Source organism: Vitis vinifera, chromosome 5, assembly GCF_030704535.1.
Source record: "Vitis vinifera cultivar Pinot Noir 40024 chromosome 5, ASM3070453v1".
NCBI classification, from domain to species: domain Eukaryota; kingdom Viridiplantae; phylum Streptophyta; class Magnoliopsida; order Vitales; family Vitaceae; genus Vitis; species Vitis vinifera.
This window is the reverse complement of record NC_081809.1, coordinates 575,586-595,801: the sequence shown is the minus strand read 5'-3', so window position 1 is coordinate 595,801 and position 20,216 is coordinate 575,586. Positions and strand designations below refer to the sequence as shown.

The 20,216-nt window shown below is 35.9% G+C and overlaps 2 protein-coding genes across 14 annotated transcripts in view; one reads left to right on the top strand and one right to left on the bottom strand.

Moving 5' to 3' along the window:
* Nucleotides 1–10,359, bottom strand: part of LOC100251740 (uncharacterized) — a 28,480-nt gene extending 18,121 nt beyond the window's left edge. For 8 of the 13 annotated variants that reach the window (XR_009465612.1, XR_009465611.1, XR_002030077.1 and 5 more), the window contains exons 1-7: nucleotides 10,235–10,359; nucleotides 9,263–9,356; nucleotides 8,704–8,847; nucleotides 8,479–8,594; nucleotides 5,887–6,041; nucleotides 5,420–5,508; nucleotides 4,725–5,271 (exon numbers count right to left, since the gene is read on the bottom strand). Coding sequence is in view for 9 of the 13 variants with exons in the window: in XM_059736695.1 (XP_059592678.1) it covers nucleotides 4,725–5,271; nucleotides 5,420–5,508; nucleotides 5,887–6,041; nucleotides 8,479–8,594; nucleotides 8,704–8,847; nucleotides 9,263–9,352 (1,141 nt within the window). In the remaining 4 variants the exon portion in view is untranslated. Of the gene's footprint in view, nucleotides 1–4,724; nucleotides 5,272–5,419; nucleotides 5,509–5,886; nucleotides 6,042–8,478; nucleotides 8,595–8,703; nucleotides 8,848–9,262; nucleotides 9,357–9,508 lie in introns of all 13 variants that reach the window. The other 5 variants (XR_009465610.1, XM_059736696.1, XM_010651254.3 and 2 more) reach the window with 5 other exon arrangements.
* A 4,467-nt stretch (nucleotides 10,360–14,826) lies between these two features.
* LOC100256873 (senescence-associated carboxylesterase 101) lies at nucleotides 14,827–17,594 on the top strand. Its single transcript, XM_010651260.3, has 4 exons — nucleotides 14,827–15,150; nucleotides 15,252–15,579; nucleotides 15,900–16,445; nucleotides 16,588–17,594. The coding sequence occupies exons 1-4, from the start codon at nucleotides 15,134–15,136 to the stop codon at nucleotides 17,392–17,394; spliced, it is 1,698 nt and encodes a 565-aa protein (XP_010649562.1). The 5' UTR covers nucleotides 14,827–15,133; the 3' UTR covers nucleotides 17,395–17,594.
* The last annotated feature ends 2,622 nt before the right edge of the window (nucleotides 17,595–20,216 follow it).

Genomic DNA, 20,216 nt, shown 5'->3' with positions numbered 1-20,216 from the left:
TCAAAGACTGATCTTGCCCTAATTGAGGAAGCTTCGAGGTATGGGAATGCTTTTAATCTTAAAGGAGCATTAGTCTCTGGATTCTCTTCCCCTTTCTCTTTTTTTCATGGTCGGACTCCTGAAAGGGAGTATTACGACTATTCTGGGACCGTGTGTGAGACCGTCCAGGGGGAAACGCCGTTATGTATGCTCAATGCTTCGGGCTTCACGGAGGGTAAAACCGTTACTCAGTGGGAGCTGGTGGAGGCAAACAACGGTTGCAGTGAAGTAAGCAGAGCGGAATTGAGACCAGATCAATCTAAGCCTCAAGAAGGTAGAGATTGGGAGGAGGCCAGTTGGGAGGAGAGTGATTTGGCTAGGTTCAGCAATTTCTTGGGGTTCTCCACAGAGGGACTGGAGAAGGATATCATGGACTTTCTGGTTAAAATTAGAAAGAGAAGGGAAAGAATCCATAGTAAATCTTTGTTGGAAAAATCTAAATTTGAGAGGGAGTTAAGAAGACTAGAGTGTTCTATCAACTACGAAGGAGGGAAAAGACAGATTGGTGGTAGGCAAGGAAGAGGGTGTCAAATCTTAGAAGTCCTATGAAGTTAAGACTATTGAGTTGGAATGTCCGTGGAGCTAATGATAGTTCCAAAAGGAAGGTGATTAAGGCCCTGATTAGAAGCCAGCGGGTGGATGTGTTCTGCCTCCAAGAAACAAAAATTCAAGCTATGTCGGAGGGTGTGATGAGAAGCTTGGGTATGGGTAGGTTCCTAGGTTGGGGGGCCTTAGAAGTTTCAGGCTCTGCAGGAGGGATTTTGGTATGTTGGGATAAAAGGACGTTGGATGTGCTCGATGTGGAGGTGGGCCAATTCTCAATTTCCTGTAGAGTCAGGAATGTAGAAGATGGTCTAATTTGGATGTTCACAGGAGTGTATGGACCTTTCTCTAGAGAGGAAAGGGATTGTTTGTGGGAGGAGCTAGGAGCGATTAGAGGTCTTTGGGATGTTCCTTGGTGCTTAGGGGGGGACTTCAATATTACCCTCTTTCAAGGGGAAAGAAGCAGGCAAGGAAGGATTACTGGGGCGATGAGAAGATTCGCCCAGATGGTGGACGAGCTTGAGCTGATTGACCTTCCTTTGCAAGGGGGGAGGTGTACTTGGAATGGGGGTAGGGAGAGTCAGTCGTGGGCTAGGCTCGACAGATTCTTGGTGACCCAGAATTGGCTTGATCATTTCAGTGGGGTGATTCAGAGCAGGCTGCCAAGACCCACTTCAGACCACTTTCCCATTTTGCTGGAGTGCGGAGGTCTTAGGAGGGGTCCCTCCCCGTTTAGGTTCGAAAATATGTGGCTTAAAGTTGTTGGGTTTAAGAACTTGCTTCGGGGGTGGTGGCAGGAGACTGTGGTGAGAGGGAATGCCAGCTTCAGACTGGCCTCAAAGTTGAAGGAGTTGAAGAAGAAGATCAAAGTGTGGAATAGGGATGTATTTGGTCGGTTGGAAGTTAACAAAAACTTAGCTCTCCATCAAGTAGAGCACTGGGATGGGGTGGAAAATGAGAGGATCCTTTCAGAGAGGGAGACAGAGCTAAAGAAAGAAGCCAAGGAAACCTATCAGAAGTGGGTGTTGCTGGAAGAACTCCATTGGAGGCAACTGTCCAGGGAACTTTGGTTAAAGGAAGGGGATAAGAACACAGGCTACTTCCATCGAATGGCAAACGCACACCAAAGAAATAATACATTGGACAGAATCAAGATTAATGGGGTATGGCTGTCGGAGGAGCAGGAGGTGAAGGAGGGGATTGTCAATGCCTTTCAGCAGCTTCTCTCAGAAGAGTCAGGCTGGAAAGCTGACATAGAGGGGTTGCATCTAAGTCATTTAAGTAGTCAAGAAGCTGGAAATTTGGAGTTACCTTTCTCTGAAGATGAAATACATTCTGCCTTGATGGATATGGATGGGGACAAAGCCCCAGGCCCGGATGGGTTTACAGTAGCTTTTTGGCAAGAATGCTGGGACTTTGTGAAGGAGGAGATCCTGGAGTTATTCAAGGAATTTTATGACCAAAGATCTTTTGCAAAGAGCTTGAATACAACGTTTCTGGTTCTTATTCCAAAGAAAGGAGGCGCCGAGGATTTGGGTGACTTTAGGCCGATCAGCCTATTAGGGGGATTGTACAAGCTTTTGGCTAAGGTGTTGGCAAATAGGCTGAAGAAGGTCCTAGGAAGGGTGGTTTCCTTGGACCAAAATGCGTTTGTGAAGGGGAGACAAATATTGGACGCTTCGCTTATAGCTAACGAGGTGATTGATACTTGGCAAAAACGCAAGGAGAAAGGGTTGATTTGTAAACTGGACATTGAAAAAGCCTATGACAGCATAAATTGGGATTTTCTTATGAAGATTCTGTGTAAATTGGGCTTTGGGTCTAGGTGGATGGAGTGGATCTGGTGGTGCATTTCAACTGCCAAATTCTCTGTTCTTGTTAATGGAGTGCCAACAGGCTTCTTTTCAAGCACCAAGGGGTTGCGTCAGGGAGACCCCCTTTCTCCTTACCTTTTTGTCTTGGGTATGGAAGTGCTTAGTGCACTTTTAAGAAGGGCTGCTGTCGGGGGTTTCTTTTCAGGCTGCAGATTTTGGGGGAGGAGCAGGATGGAGTTAAATGTCTCTCATTTGCTTTTTGCGGATGACACAATTATTTTTTGTGAAGCAAGGAAAGAAAACATGACTTTTCTAAGCTGGATTCTGGCTTGGTTCGAGGCTGCGTCTGGGTTAAGGATAAATTTAGCCAAAAGTGAGTTAATTCCAGTTGGCGAGGTGGAAGAGATTGAGGAGATGGCCGTGGAGCTAGGTTGTAGGGTGGGGTATTTGCCCAATGTGTATTTGGGGCTGCCGTTAAGGGCTTCCCACAAGGCTTCCTCGATGTGGGATGGGGTGGAGGAGAAAATGAGGAGAAGATTAGCCTTGTGGAAAAGGCAATATATTTCCAAAGACGGGAGGGTTACCCTCATTAAGAGCACACTGGCCAGCATGCCAATTTACCAATTGTCCCTCTTTCGAATGCCCAAGATGGTGGCAAGAAGGCTCGAAAAGCTACAAAGAGACTTCCTTTGGGGAGGGGGAAGCTTGGAAAGGAAAGTTCACTTAATTAATTGGGAGGTGGTGTGTGCTCAAAAGGAGAAGGGGGGTCTTGGCATTAGGAGGATTGCCCTTTTGAATAAGGTTTTGCTGGGAAAATGGTTATGGAGGTTTGCCTTTGAAAAGGATAAGCTTTGGAAGAAGGTGATTATGGAGAAGTTTGGTCAAGAGGGCCTTGGTTGGAGGACTAATGAGGCTCGTGGGACGTTTGGAGTGGGAGTTTGGAAGGAGATTCTGAAGGAGGCTGATTGGTGTTGGGATAACATAGAGTTCAAGGTGGGTAAAGGGACCAAAGTTAGGTTCTGGACTGACCATTGGTGCGGCAATGCAGCGCTGTCTCAAATTTTCCCCCTTTTATTCGAATTGGCAGCTCATAGGAATGCAACGGTTAATGAAGTTTGGGACCCTAATTTTGGCCAAGGAAGTTGGAACATCAGTTTCTCTAGAGACTTTAATGATTGGGAGGTGGATTTGGTAGGTAATTTGCTGTCTATGCTAAGGGACTACAAAATTTCTTCAGAGGAGGATTCGGTTTTCTGGAAAGGTGGGGGAAGTGGCATTTTTAGGGTTAAGGAGGCTTACAATCTGCTTGTTGATTCAAATGATATTGTATTTCCGAAAAAGTGCATTTGGGTGGACAAGGTCCCAACTAAAGTTGTGTTTTTTGCTTGGGAGGTCACGTGGGGGAAGGTTCTAACCCTGGATAGGCTTCAAAATAAGGGGGTGGCAGCTCCCTAACCGATGTTTTTTGTGTGGGTGTGAAGAAGAAACTGTAAATCACATTCTTCTACATTGTACAGTGATCCGGGTTCTTTGGGAGATTGTCCTAGTCTTGTTTGGCATTCAGTGGGTGTTTCCATAAACGATTAAAGATATGCTTTTCAGTTGGAGGGGTTCTTTTGTGGGGAAAAAAAGGAAAAAGACTTGGATTTCCATCCCGTTGTGTATTTTTTGGACGGTTTGGAAGGAAAAGAATAGATTAGCTTTTAGGGGGGGATTCTTATCTATACAGAAACTCAAAAATTCTTTTGTATGTAATCTGTGGAGTTGGGCTAGGGTGTATATTGGAGAGGAGTCCTCTTCACTCTTAGGTTTTCTAGAGTGGCTAGCGTCCACTTGAGGGTAGGTGTGGTTGTGGGCTTCTTCTGGTTTTTGGGTTTGGCTGCTTTGTATACGTCCTGTATGCTGTGTGGCTTTTTGCCTTTTTAATCTAATATCTGCTTACTTATCAAAAAAAAAAAAATCAAACAAATACTAAAAATAAGAAGATTTCACAGGAGTTGATGGCTCCCACCTAAAGAATCTCCATGCCAAAGATTAAGATTGCCCTTTTTCACCCATCTTTGATATTTTTATGGAACCATAAAAGATAAGGAAAATGGTCAAAGAAATGGGCAGCAAGAGACCACTACCATCCAGGTGTATCAAGTTTGATCAGAAGCAAATCATTTTTGTATAAAACCTAGTTTATTCTATGAAAGAAAAACTTCATTGTAAATAAAATATGAATTTCCAAAACTTTTGTACAGGTTTCTAAGACATTAGGATCCATACTGTAGTGTTCAACTAATTAAAACAGAGTCAATAGTAAAAATTTTGATCAAGCCTTACCTCCATCTTTCACACCAAGCCCTTTCTTAGATTTATGAGACTGGTCCATTGGTAGAAGGATACCATCCTGGGAGATGTTTATCTTGATGTCTGTGCCAGAATGCACTATGACTTTCTGAAATGACGGCTTTACTAGTGAACCATAGGCAACAAATACATCACCTGATGCAGGTTTGACAACACCTTGTAATTTCGCAGCAAATATTGTAGGCAATGAACCCTTGTGATTCTTAGAGAAGTTGTCTTCAAGAGATACTGAAACTTTTGTGGGCTTTGTATTACGTAAGTCCTCCATATTCTTTGCATACCAAAAATAACAAACACCAATTTCAGAAATAGCCAAGACATATAAGCCTGACTTATCTGTATCCCCATTGTCAATGCACCTGCTATCTAGGAAGACAGCAGGGTGCTCCATTGCAAGAACACAGCTGGCTGACTGTTTTTTGCTACCATCAATTCTCCAAACTGCAATATATCTCTCACCAATAGCAGATGATAGGATGTACTCCCCATCATCAGTAAAGATCATACAGCGAACAGCTCCCTGTTAATGAGTGAAGAGATAATTTACTCAACTATGAACAGAAAATAAAAAAGATAACCAGTTTACTCCACACATCAGGTTGATTGTTTTGAATGAGATGAAATAGGAGTAAACTTGATAAGAAATATAAAAACTGAATAGGACTCACAGGATGACCAGAAAACTTCTGTATCTTCTTGTGATCAGAAGAATTGAGGATCTTTAATTGAGCAGCTGCAGTCGCCAATACCTTTCCATCTGAGGTGGACAAATTCCCATCCAAGTGGCATTATCATAAAAAGAAGAGTAATCAGCATACTGAAAAATCTTGCATTCTGGTTTCCAGCATAGACAATTTCCTGTCTTCCCAGTGGCTTTTAATGCTTTATTCTTGTAATATTAGTAAATTGTCCATTTTGTGTATTCATTTAATAGTAACCATAGAGCCATCTTCAAGACATGAGCTCCATCATTCCACATGACATTCTTCATAAAATTTTTTTTTTTTTTTTATCAGTGACATTCTTCATAAAATATTTAATTCAGTTGACAATCAAACACTAATTTACCATCGAATAATGTGTTTGCTTCTACATAAAATAAAGCAACAGCAACTCAAAAGCTAAGGGCAAAGACCTGACGAAACAGACATAGATGATATTGCCTTTGTAGAAGCTCTAAACTTCCCCAATAGGTTTCCTGCACTGGAATCGATTTTGGAAATCATCCCATCAGCTCCAGCAGCATAAATGCATGAACCATCAGTAGAACATGAAATAGCACTAACACCCCTGCACATTGTAGAAGCAAATCCGGTTGATCAGGCATTCCAAGTGTAAATGCTGTGTTTTAACATTATGAATATTCAGCCCGCATCATCCATTTAATTAATAGAGTTTGTCCATTAAATTCTCAGAGTGAGAGAGAGAGCGAGAGAGAGAGACCAGCATGCTACAAATGGCATTCCATCACCTAAAACACAATAAACTTTTTTGGTCTCACCATCCGGTCACAGCAATATAATTTGAATTGAATAGTAATGGCTTAACTCAATTCCTCATTTTCTACCATGTCTTCTATGTACTTTAGACAGAAAATGTGCATTAGTATATCACATCACTGTATCTAATTTAAGAATCAATCATAAGAAGGAATTTGATGCAATTCAAATTGCAGATAAATAAATGAGATTATAGATATTAGAAGAACAAAAAAGTTTTGAAAAACAAGGTTCATCCTTTGGTCCTAATAATACTTGCTATTTTTTTTTTTTATAAGTAAACACAAAAAATATATATATATTAGAAGAAAGGGCGCCTTAAGGTTGACCCAAAGCATACAGGGGCATACAAGAGGCGCCAAAAAGCAAAAACAAAAAGAAGAGGAGATACAAAATATTACCAGTCCTCATCTAGAACCCAACCAATCAAAAAGGTTGATTAAAGGAAGAGGTCCTTCATCTATAATCAACTTAGTCCAAAACCAAAAATTACATACAAAAGAATTTTTCATCCTATGAATTGAAAGCTCCTCATTTTCAAAAGCAATTATATTTCTTTCCTTCCAAACCACCCAAAAAAGACATAAGGGGGCTGTCATCCGCACCTTACTACGCTTCTTGCCCATGTTGATACCATGTCAACCAAGAAGGGTATCTCTAACCAAATAAGGAAGCACCCACATCACTCCAAAAAGAGCAAACAATAACTCCCATAAAATTCTTGCCTTGGTGCAATGAATTAGAATATGATCAATAAACTTTTCTTCCGCACAACAAAGGAAGCATCTATTAGCTAAAGTCCACCCCCTCTTTTTAAGTTGATCCAAAGTTAACACCTTACCCCAAGAGGCTTCCCAAGCAAAAAAAACCACTTTAGTAGGAACACAAGGGCTCCAAATGATGTTCTTTGAAAACTGAATAGCACTTCTTGAATCTAGAGCACTATAAAGAGATTTTACAAAAAAAAATCTCGTCCTTAGTCTCTTTCCACAGCACCCTATCTTCCAAATTAGGATTAAGCCACCTTCTTTGTATTGTCACTAGTAACTTCCCCACCTCCTCCACTTCCCAATCATTGAAAGGCCTAGAGAACCTAGGACTCCAACAGTCCAACCCCCTTCCACGCTCGTTGAGTCCCACAACTCCACTAACCAAGCCTCTTTAGAAGTTGTTAAGGCATACAAAGAGGATAAAGAATCACAAAGAGCAATGTTCTTGCACCATTTGTCTTTCCAAAATTTCACTCTTCTACCATCCCCCACAAAAAATACAACTTTGTTTTGCAAAAGAGACTCTTCCTTCTTGATTTCCTTTCAAAATCCCACACTAAACCCTTCCCTCACATCCCTAGTACACCACCCTCCTTCTTCCTCCCCAAACTTCCTACTAACCAAGCCTCCTAATAATACTTGCTATATTGCATTAATTAGAAGGAATCAAGGGTTAATTAAGTATGAAGCATGAAATTGTCTAGGAAATTTGTGTCAAGATATGTTAGAATGAAAGAAAGTTTGAATATTGCTCCACAGTAGGATTGGTTTTTATTCATGGCATAGGATTTTTTTTCTTAGGCTAGGATGGATTGGGTTCAACTAGGCAATATTTACAATATGATGATGATTTCCTTCAAGTGTTTTAGAAATTCTATCAAAGACAGGACTCTTTGGAGGATAGCATGTCTCTCCTTGTTGTGGATTGTGAGGAGAGAGAGGAATGCTAGGATTTTCAAGGGTACTTTGAGGACGCCGGAGATTATGTGGGATTCGCTTCAGTTCTATGTTTCCTTTTGGGCTTATTGTACAGACATTTTTAAACCGTATCCTTTGAGTGTAATTCAACTTAGTTGGCTGTCGATTTGAACACCCTAGGGTTGGGTCTACAAGTTCTAGGTTTGTCATATGTGTATAAGCCTTTTGTCCTTTTTGTATAGTCTTCCTTGTTTAGTAGAGGTTTACTCAGTTTTTGGTTAGGTTTGTACATCATGGGGAGGACTTATCATCCTTCTCATGTTTTTCTCTTTTAATACAATTGTTTGCCTCTGTTCAAAAAAAAATATTGCTCCAACAGTCAGGTCTGGGAATCAAGCCCTTCAGGAAGCTATAAGAGGGATAAATACCGCATCCAAACTCAAGTTAACTAACTGAAAGAAAACTCTAGCAACTTACAAAAAATGTACCTTTACATTTAAAAATAATGAAAAGAAAGAAAGCTGTTAGCAAGGAACTCACCCAGGATGGCAGTCACCAATTCTCCACTTCAACTCACCAGCAGATACATCAAGTGCTAAAACATCACCGCTGCCTGTTCCTAGCACTAATAATGAACATCGAAGCTTCCTTTTTTTCTGCCAATCATTAACAGATGACAAAATAAAGATATAGGTTACCAATCCAAAAATGTAATGGCAAAGCAATTCTTCAATTAAATTTTAATTAAAACAACTAAACAAGGACCTTGCTGTCCAGAGACAACCACTTCAAGCAAGTATAATCAACTGAAAGGTGCCCTCTTTCAGGTTTGCTGTATAAATTAGTTGTGTCTGTTGATATGATGTCTGCAAATTCAGTCTGAACCTGACCCTTCAAAGTATCCCAAATCTGAACAGAGAAAAAAGTAAAATTATAATCTACATGAACCACTAAACAAACCACAGGTAACAACCTGTTTCCTCTTTCAACAAATATCCCTATCAATATACTTAAACATTCATATATACATTAAAAACTAATATAGATTTTCAGAAATAGCTTACCAACCGGAAGAGGGTTCAAACAATAAACAAAGACAAAACAATTCTAGCACTGATCATTAAAGATCCAAAAGTATATCAAATTTAGTAAAAAGAAACAGACCAAAACCTACAAAATTATTGTTAAACAAGTGAAAAACAAAACATTAAATTATCTATTATCACTCTTGGAGACTGACAGTATGAAAATAAGTTCAAATGCCTCAGATTCCTTCATCTCCATTCTTAATTCCTAGCCTCTTCAACAACCAAGTTTCAAGTACCTTAATTCGTCCATCTCCAGAACTGATAGCAAAGAAGTCCAAAGAAGGGCTAAAGGTTGTTAATAAATCTCGGATATTCGATGGGCCCATGGTCCTGTATCAAAAGAATAAATTAAATGTCAAAGTCCTTACAATTCATAATTTACAAATTAGAAATGAAATTGTAGATATACGAGAGGTGTTCCAAGACGTTATTAAGGGAGATTGACTGTAACTGCCTATTGATAAAGAAACAAAACAACTTACCATGACGAAAATAATATAGCTCAAAATCACAGTAGGAAGTGCCAAAAAAAGGTGGCAATCCTATGAAACATATGATGAAGAAGAGATAAAAAAAATGTATAAGAAAGTCACAGCATTAAAAATTTTAAAGCTCGCCAATATGTTGCCAATCCAGTAAATCATTTCATTAACTAAACTGATTCAGCACTCAAGCTCTAATAACCTTCGTTTGGTAGCGGAGAAAATGGAAGAGAAGGAGGAAAAAAATGCAATATCATGCTATCTGTTACTGAATCAAGCCAAACAATTCAGTTAAACTTGGCTAAACAGCAGTTTTAGCTTTCTCAGCCTGAGTAACGAAAATTCAAGATTTTATCTCTTTTACTTTCCTGCATTTTCTCAGCTTCCCGGTTTGTCTACGGACAAACTAGAGGAAAATAAAAAGAAACTAAAACCAAAAACCAGGTATTTTCAGTTGTTCTCCATAAAAAGCAAACGAAAAATCAACAGAACTAAATCCTGAGAAATTACCGATCCGGATCAGGCTGAATTTCCGGTTCTCTTAGAAAATCTTATATAGCAGTTCCAATAAGGGACCGTCGTGCATCATCATACTAATTTTCCTCCGTTTTTCAGCAACCAAACAGAGGATAAACTTGTTTTGAGGAGATGATGCACGCTTACCTGTTTTGGCGACCGGCGGCGGCGAGAAGCAAAGAAAAAGAGAGAACGAGAGAGGGGTTTTACCTGTTTTGGCGACCGGCAGCGGCGAGAAGCAAAGAAAAAGAGAGAACGAGAGTGGGGTTTTAGGAACGCAGCCGCGTAGCTGCTCTTTTCACAAGGGCCCCTTTTTTTTTCTTTTTCTTTTTTTCTTTTTTTTTTTTCAATTTTAGGATTTTTCATTTTAGCCTCCATATTTGAGTGTATTTAGATTTGTGGAACCTGTTTTGGGGCTTTTTGTTAGGTACAATTGAGATGGGCTGAACCAAAAAGCCCGCCAGGATGAACAACATTAATGGGCCTGAATTTTAAACCTGTGGATGGGCTTTGTACTGGATTCAGCTGTCTGAGCCCAATGAGTGTTGAATGTGTTTCTATATAAAATTAAATTTTTAACATTGAAATATAAGGACTTACTTAAAAACACATTTGGTAACTCTATTTTTTTTGGTTAATAATGGACTTTAAGAAAAATATATTATTTTTTAGAATAAATTTGAGGCATGTTTAGGTATTTTTTGTGGTAAAGAGTTTTGAGAAACAATGGGAAATATATAGAATACTTTAAAAACTTTTGCATAAGTAAGATACTTACACGAGGCTTTCATGAAAAATAAATCAATAAAAACAATTTTCATATTTGAATTTTGAAACATAAAACAACTCAGAACTGTTTTTAAAAATTGTTCTTAAAAATAGTTTTTTATTAAGTCACCTTCAAGGAAGCTTTTATCTTTTATTTTTCTATGTTTCATCCTTGCATAAAGGGAGTATAAAGACGTAAGTTAATCTAATTAACAAATATAGATAATCATCCGATAAATGAGTAAATTAGGTGATGATCTCTTTATATATGCAAGTAATGAATGTGATGAAAAATGAAAAAAAAATAAGGGGAGAGATGTTGTAAATAAAGCGTTTTTATTGTGGTTCAACTACCTATCCACTTCCACACCTTGATAGATTTCACAATTTTAAAAGTTTTCTTAATCATTATTCTCCTTATTATTCTTTAAGTTTGGATTTCTTAAGTTTCAATAGACTTTTACAATCACTAAGGTGGTGTTTGTTTTTCACTTACTTCCAAATATAAGTTAAAACTAAATAATACTTAATAATATCAAGTATTAGGTTGTTTTTTTTTATAACATTTTATTTCTATATAATATTAAAAAGTAAAGAAAAATCAATATATTATTTTTTTCATTAAAAAAAAGTCAAATATTTTGATTTTTTTAAGCTAAAAATTTATAATAAAAAATAAAAAATAAAAATAAAAACAAATAAACAAACAACTTAAAGTGTAAAAACAGATTGTTTTCAACAAAAATTTAAAAAAACAAACACCTTTTAAATAAGATTCCTTAACCACTCGTACAATAGATCCTTTAAACACAAAATGTAATGAATGAATACAACTCTGGTGAAATGACTAAAGTGCTCACAATGAAAAGATAAACAAGTTTGGATTCAATATAATTTTGGGTTATCTAATTAAAAGGGTCATTAAAAACCCAATTTTGGAAATATAACCTTTCATCAATTTTTTACCTCATTTTAACAAAAATGCTCTTATTATTTTCTTATAAAAATAATCATTTCTTTTAAACCACACTATAAATATTTCAAATAGTCAAGGGCTTTTATGTAAAAAAAAAATGAATTACTCTTCAAATAAAAATATTGGAGGGAATAAATTCACAAATATGGGGTATTTCATCCCTTTTAACTAATTATTTCTATAATTTTAAGAGTTTAAGAAGGCTAGACAAAGACTAATTATTAGACACATTTTGTAAAAACACTAATTATTAGACACATTTTTCGCTCGACACTTTTTTTTTTTATAATCAATGGAAGATAGGAATACAATCTACTACTTTGGTCAATTAAGCAATCATACAATTGACTACAACCTAGTCATTAGACATTTTTTTTTTTATAATAATTAAAAGACATAAATACAATCGATTACTTTGGTCAATTAATCAATTATTCAAGAAATTTAGAAAAATATTGGATAAAAGATATATATAACGGATTATTTCAAATTGAAACTTAAGATCAAAAATCTTGCTTATAATGTTGAAAAATCTTGTAAAACACAAGTTTTTATCTTTGAAGTAATCAATTTCATTTTTCACAAAAAAATCATTAATAATACATGAATGAATTCTTTTAAAAAATCTTATAAAAAATGTGATTATTTTTCATTCCCAAATACTTAGGTTCTAAAGGTCAATTTTAAAGCATACTTATCCTTACTATGCCTTACAAGAAAAACTATTCTATACATATGATCTTGTAAAAAAGTGTAAATAAAAAAATAATAAAAAGAAAAAAGAAAAAAAAAACCTCCCTTGTTTTCCTCTTTTGACCGGATATCATTATCATACTTAAAATTAAATATTTAATCAAAATATTATTTTACTATCATCAAAATTTAGATTTAACCAAACTTTAGGCTAGTATGTTGATATGACAAGTTAATTTTCTATCTTAAAGTTTTAAAAACTTTTGAAATTAAACATTTTCTTACACATTTATTTTTAAAGTTTTTAGCATAAAATTTAAAATTGAAGCTTTTAAAGGAAAACCTCATAATATAATATACTAGAGAGACATGGTCAAACAAATAGAGACGAAGCCTCAAAAGGAAGGGGCAATGGTTGAACCACTTGACATTGTTGCCTACTACTAAGATGGTGTAAGAAACAACATAACCAATGGAACATATGCACATTAAACATAGTACAATTATTATAAATGTCTTATACATTATGTGTGAAAATACGAAATAAATAAATAAAATTATATTCAACATTTATATTTGTATACAAACAATATTTTCCGATAGTTTGATATAAAAAAACAAATAAAAAAAAATGAAGAAAAACATATAAATATATTTTCAATGGACAAACTTATTCAATTAGTATAAATATCTTGTATATTTAATACATATACCTTATACTTTGTGAAAATGCAAAAATATAGTATTTGATATTTATACATGTGGGTAAGTAATTTTTCTAATGGTTTGATTTAAAAAACAAATAATGATAATCAAGAAAAACATGCAAATAAATTAGTGTGAATGATAAAGGGTGTTTTTTACCATAAATTTTCATGGGCTTAGCATCAATTATGCATCTATAGATGTTAACCCAATTAGCATAATGTGAAAACCCTTACACACAATATATAAACCCTATACTTGAATTAGGAAGGACAAAAAAAAAAAATAGTTAGAGCATTTGGTACCATCAATGATGACTTCACCTAAAAAAAAGGTTAATGAACATTATGTTTTCACTGGAAGAGCAACTCTGGTAGGACATATGAAGTAAATCAATGCTCTTTTTTTAACGACGAAGTAGCGAAGTCAAGATAATAAGGTTTTACTAACAACATTAAAGACACGAATTCCCCAATATACTCCAATTCATATTCAATTGACAGAGCAAACCCAAGTCAACACATAAGATTGATTATTACTTGTGATAATTGAAACCCTAATTAAATAATTAATGACACAAATATATACATAAAAAATAGGGACATTTGTATTTTGGACCTCAGGTGAGTCCAAAAATTAAGGTTTGGTTAATATAACTTACATAATTGACGAAAATGATATAAGTTATCAAAAGACCAAAATACTCATTGACATTTCACGTAAGCTTTTTTGGTCTTTATTGCACCACTATTCATGCAACCATAATAATTATATTTTAACCATTTAGATTTTTCATTGTTTTTTAAAACTTTTTTTTATAAATAATTGAAAATTAGCATTATTTTCTATTTTAAATTATAAATAAAGAAAAATTACGTTCAAAAACTATTTTAAAAAATGCTTTCTAAAAAAATGGTAATATGATTTTATATTTTTTATATTTTCTTTTAGAAAAAAAATTTTAATTAAAAAATGAAAAATAATAAAAATTGAAAACCTTGTTTAGTACTATTTTTTATATGAAAATAATAAAAAGAATTAAATTTCATTCATTAATTATCCATTAAATTTTATATGAAAAATTTTTATAAGAGTAAAAAGATTCAATATCTTTAAAAAAAAACAAAACAAAACAAAAAGTTAAAAATGAGTAATACTTAATTGGGAATAGAAAAGGGGAAAAAATACAAAAAAAAAAATTGAAATTTACACTCACTATGTGCCAGGCAGGGATTAAGGTAGTTTAGGGATTAATGAAAGATAATATCATTTAACTTAATTTTTACACTTTATTTGGGTTTTGGGCTTAAATGTGCATAATATATGAATCTTTGGTCAATTTTTGGGCCCAACTAGGCCCAAAACACAATTCTCTCTAAAAAAATATTTATTAAATAAATAAACTAATAAAAATCATTTAAAGAGTTTCATAACTTAGTGTGGAAGCTATTATAAGAAAAAAGTATTATATAATATAGAGTCTAGTTTCAAAGTTTAAATTTAAGTCTTAAGACAAATTCACATTCAAAACTAGGTTTTTAAGTTTGAAAAATAGATCTCTTAAACCAATTAAACGGTAAAAAAAAAAATTAAAAAGAAAATTTCTCTAGCTGGTTTCTTCATCTTGAAAACTAACGGAAATATATATCAATATTTGATATGAAAATTCGTAACCTTAGAAACACAGAACAAAGAGAGTCTGAAGAGACTATACCATGAGAGCTTTTCCGAAAGGTTGGTAAAACATCGTAATCACCTTTGAGTCTTGCTGAGAAAACAAAGCTTATTTGCTCGTAGACCATCGTAGTGGTCGTCATACCGTGTGAGGACCGGGGAAGCATCTTTGCTCGTAGACCGGCTTTTGTAGTCTTTCTTTAACAATTACAAGTTGTCAGGATTCCCTTCATCCTCCCAAATAATATTGTTTTTGGTCTTGTTCTGGTTGCATCTCCGTGGAAGGAAAGAAGATGAATCAAGTTCCTTTGTAAGTATCAATGTCTCTGATTCATTTTTTGGTTCCTAGAATCGAATCCTCGCTCTGTTCTTGCTTAATTTCTCCTTTTTCTGTTGGGTCTTTCACTGCAGGTTTAGCTCTGCACGGGAACTGGCAAATTTGGTGCTGAGCTCCAATCTAATCGACTGTGCTTTCACCAAAATTCTTGAACTTAAGAGAGGCCAAACAGCCTTGCCTGTTCAATACAGACTTTATCAACTGTCTTCCAAGTGCACAATTGTAGCTTTTGTCTCTTCACCTGACTGCACTCAATACCCTCTTCCTGGACAAGGAGATTTAGATCGGTCTCCTCTCTTTGACTTCCTCCGTACCGAAGAATACCCGTCCGTCTCCATTAACAGAGCAGCATTAGCCCTCTTTACCCCTCTCCATGATCATCTCTCTGGACTAACAGATGAGGTCAAAATCTGATACTTGTTTGAATTTTCGTTTCCTTTTCGTTAACAATTGTGAGACACGAAACAGCTTGACCATGAGATCTCCCTCATGGAGTCGAACTACCTGAAGGATAAGACGTCACACATATCCATTTTCATGGCATCGTCACATGACCCATTGATCGGTTGTGATTCAACTCTTAATAGGAACACAGTAGAACTGGTGTTGGTATCTGTCTTTAGATCAGCTTGCATATATCTTGTCACTGAAAAAGGAATGTTCAGAAGTGAGATTAGTGGCATTATTCTGACATGGATTTCATATGGTTACTTGTTTTGCAGTTGACTCAGATTGAAGGTCAGTTAATCATCACTGGGCACTCCCTGGGAGGATCCGTTGCTTCTCTCTTCACCTTACGCCTGCTAGATGGCAATTTATTAAAACCCAAATGCCGCCCCTTTTGTATCACCTTTGGTTCACCCCTTATAGGCGACTTTGGCCTCCAACACTCCATATGGAATTCTTTCTTCCTGCATGTAGTGTCTAACCAAGACCCAGTCCCCGGACTCTTCCTCCCATCCGGCAGATCTCCGCTCACATCCTCCCATTCACAAACTACCGGTTACAAGCCCTTTGGGACATATCTCTTGTGCTCTGAACTTGGTTGTGCTTGTTTTGACAACCCTGATTTAATTTTGGGATTGCTTAAAGTCATATCATCAGAGGTTGCCGGAGGATTGCAGGATGTTGACTATGGGGAGATTTTAAGAAACCTCAAGGAGAGGGCAATCTGCAAGGGACTGCCGCAGGTGGGTGAACGGTTTGCAGATCCATTTTCAGCTGGGATCATCATGGAACTTGAGACAATTGGATTTAATCAAACAAAGGTAAACAGCTTTCTCCCATCTAATGATGTTATGAAACATGGTTTACACTACACCAAATACTGCAATAACTTCCCTATTCAGATTTATCTTCTTGTTCTTTGGGATCTTCCATAACTCGTCTCATTTTTAAAATTCATGGCAGCTGCTGCAGCATAACATTGATATCAATGCTATGATAAGAACAATGGAAGCGGAAACCAGAAGACTAATCCAGAAAAATAAAGTTTCCGATGCCAAGAAACTGAATGACATAAAAAGAGACATGGCCCAGCTAGAATGGTATAAGAAGAAATCGGAAATGGGTTACTACGATTGCTTCAAAAACCAGGGGTCTAAAAGGGACCTCAACGTTGAACAGTTTAGGGGAAACCTCACAATGTACTGGGAAGACATGGTTGCACAAGTACAGAGGAAGCCCCAGGAGGAAGGAGCAACATTTCGAACCCGTTGGTTCTATGCAGGGACAGTTTATAGGAGAATGGTTGAACCACTGGACATTGCTGCCTTCTATAGAGAGGGTGGAACAGACTACATAAACAATGGAAGATCTCTTCATTACAAGCTGTTGCAGCAATGGTATGAAGAAGATGTGAAACCCCCCTCTAGAGATAAGCTTGATTCCAAGAAGCAAAAGGTGTCTGGTATCCTAACTGAGGATTCTTTGTTTTGGGCACATGTGGAGGAGGCCATCTTGTCATGCGAATTGCTCAAGAGTAAAAACTGTACTCTTGAGCAGGGAAAATCATCATGGGATAATCTAGTTAAGTTCGAGGAGTATGTAATGGAACAGATTAACAACTATGCAGCGTCCCCTGAGATTTTCTTGCGGGAAAGCAGCTTCATGAAATGGTGGGGACTGTATGAGGGCTACATAGATACTTGCAGTAATTCCCATGGGTCGCAATTGATCAACTTCATGAAGAAACGTAGCTATATGAAGTATGGTTAGAGGGGCAATCCAGTTTGTGTGTTGTGTTTATTGTTTTGTGAGCGTTCAATGGATAAAACTAGAAAGAGTGTGACCTTTTTCCCTTTTTCTTGGTTGCTGCCCATATTCTCAGCACTATTTTCTTCCTTCTTTTCCTCTGTTTTTTTTGTTAGGAAATGAATATTATGATGTTGCTGGGATGCACTTTCATTGTTGTTCTATTACATTGTGTTTTATTTATATCCTAAACAAATAAATGTAAACAAGAAAATCAAATAAGACTTCAAAGAGTCTTTTCCTTCAAAAAAAAAAGGGGGGGGGGGGGGGGGGGGGGGGGGAGGGGAAGAAAAACATGTTTGTTTAGATTCAACTCCACCAAAACTTGCAACAACTTCCCATTGAAAATTTCCTTTTAAGCTTCTGACTGACATAAAACTAGATATGTTCCAGCTAGAACGGTACAAGAAAGAAATCAAAAGATGAGCACAAGTAGAGAGGAAGCCTCACCAGGAAGGGGCAGCTTTGCAAACCCTCTGGCTCTGTACAGGAACGAATTATAGAAAGATGGTTGAACCACTTGACATTGCTGCCTACCACAGAGAGGGTGGAAGACACTACATAACCAATGGAGGATCTAAACATTACACGCTATTGGAGCAATGATGCAATGAAGAGGAGAAGGGGGCTTTGTCTTCTCATGCAAATTGCTCTCAGAGCTCAGAACCTACTCCTGAAGGGAAAGAATCATCATGGAGTGATCTGGTTAAGTTTGAGGATTTATTTATATAATTGAACTGATTGGAAGCTATGCAGTGTCGGCCCCCGCCCGAGCAGCTTCATGAAACGGTGGAAAGAGTTGGAAGAAGTCATAGATACTTGCTATAGGAGCTTCATGAAGTATGGAGAGGTGTGGCATAGATACTTGCAGTCTCTGAATTTCCCAAATCCAATTTCAGATTGTGTTTTTAGATTCGTGGAACTTGTTTTCGGGCTTTTTGTTAGGTACAATTGAGATGGGCTGAACCGAAAGGCCCGCCAGGATGAACAATATAATGGGCCTGAATTTTAAACCAGTGGATGGGTTTTGTACTGGATTCAGCTGTCTGAGCCCAATGAGTATTGAATGTGTTTCTGTATAAAATTAAATTTTTAACATTGAAATATAAGGACTTACTTAAAAACACATTTGGTAACTTTTTTTTTTTTTGGTTAATAATAAATTTTTTTAAAAAAAATTAAAAATATATAATTTTTTTAGAATAAATTTGAGGCATGTTTAGGTATTTTTTGTGGTAAAGAGTTTTGAGAAGCAATGAGAAATATACAGAATACTTTAAAAACTTTTGCATAAGTAAGATACTTACACGAGGCTTTTATGAAAAATAAATCGATAAAAACAATTTTTATATTTGAATTTCAAAACATAAAACAACTTAGAACTGTTTTTAAAAACTGTTCTTAAAAATAGTTTTCTATTAACTCACATTCAAGGATGCTTTTATCTTTTATTTTTCTATGTTTCATCCTTGCATAAATGGAGTACAAAGTCGTAAGTTAATCTAATTAACAAATATAGATAATCATCCGATAAATGAGTAAATTAGGTGATGATCTCTTTATATATGCAAGTAATGGAATGAATGTGATAAAAAAATAAAATAAAAAAGTAAGGGGAGAAATGTTGTAAATAAAATGTTTTTATTGTGGTTCAACGACCTATCCACTTCCACACCTTGACATATTTCACAATTTTAAAAGTTTTTTTAATCATGATTCTCCTTATTGTTCTTTAAGTCTGGATTTCTTAAGTTTCAATAGACTTTTACAATCACTAAGATGACGTTTGTTTTTTCACTTAATTCTAAATATAAGTTAAAACTAAATAATATTTAATAATATCAAGTATTAGGTTGTTTTTTTTATAACATTTTATTTCTATATAATATTAAAAAGTAAAGAAAAATCAGTATGTTTTTTTTTTATTTAAAAAAAGTCAAATATTTTGACTTTTTTTTAAGCTAAAAATTTATAATAAAAAATAAAAAATAAACAAACAAACAAACAACTTGAAGTGTAAAAACAGATTGTTTTCAATAAAAATTTTAAAAAATAAACACCTTATAAATAAAATTCCTTAACCACTCGTACAATAGCTTCTTTAAGCACAAAATGTATTGAAGCGCTCACAATGAAAAGATAAACAAGTTTGGATTTAATATAATTTTGGGTTATCTAATTAAAAAGGTGTAGACCCCCGGAGGCAGACAGTTTTTTTAGTTATTATTATTATTTGTTTATTTTTAATTTTTCCTACCTTTTTCTTCCCAAGCCGCTCGACATGATGGGACTAAAGTGGGCTGGTTTTTGGGGCAGAGAGGGGACTCAAGTGGGCGTTTTTTTTTTTTTTTGGGCGGCAGATGGGATGGTGTACGGGGGATGGCTTGTGGAGGAAGACTCAAAACAGGGGAAGGAAGCGAAAGAAAGGCAGGAAAAAAAGTGTTGGAGGACGGGGGGGATACCTTGCTCAAGGAGAAAACTTTCAGGTAAAATTTTCTGTGAACTCCATGTTTCTTCGTTATGACATTATTGTGCTCACTTCTTTTGTTGATTCCAGGATGTGATTTGTTGGTCGGTTTGGATGTCATGGATTATTGGTTTATTTTTGCTGAATTTATCCGTGTGCGGAGGTGCTCTGTTTGACTCTATTCTGGTTTCCCTAACTCCTTCCATAAGCACCTGAATGTATGAATTCATCCCTGAGCCCGATTATATAAAAATCATGCTTTGTTCCCTGTGGTTTCTTCCCTCTGTTTGTTGCTCTATTCCTTGTTGGTTGTGGGAAT

Excerpts from the sequence above, each read along its gene's own strand:
- LOC100256873 (XM_010651260.3), top strand. Across the intron at positions 15,580-15,899 it reads TCTCTGGACTAACAGATGAG|TTGACTCAGATTGAAGGTCA; the intron begins GTCAAAATCTGA and ends CTTGTTTTGCAG. Across the intron at positions 16,446-16,587 it reads TTGGATTTAATCAAACAAAG|CTGCTGCAGCATAACATTGA; the intron begins GTAAACAGCTTT and ends AATTCATGGCAG.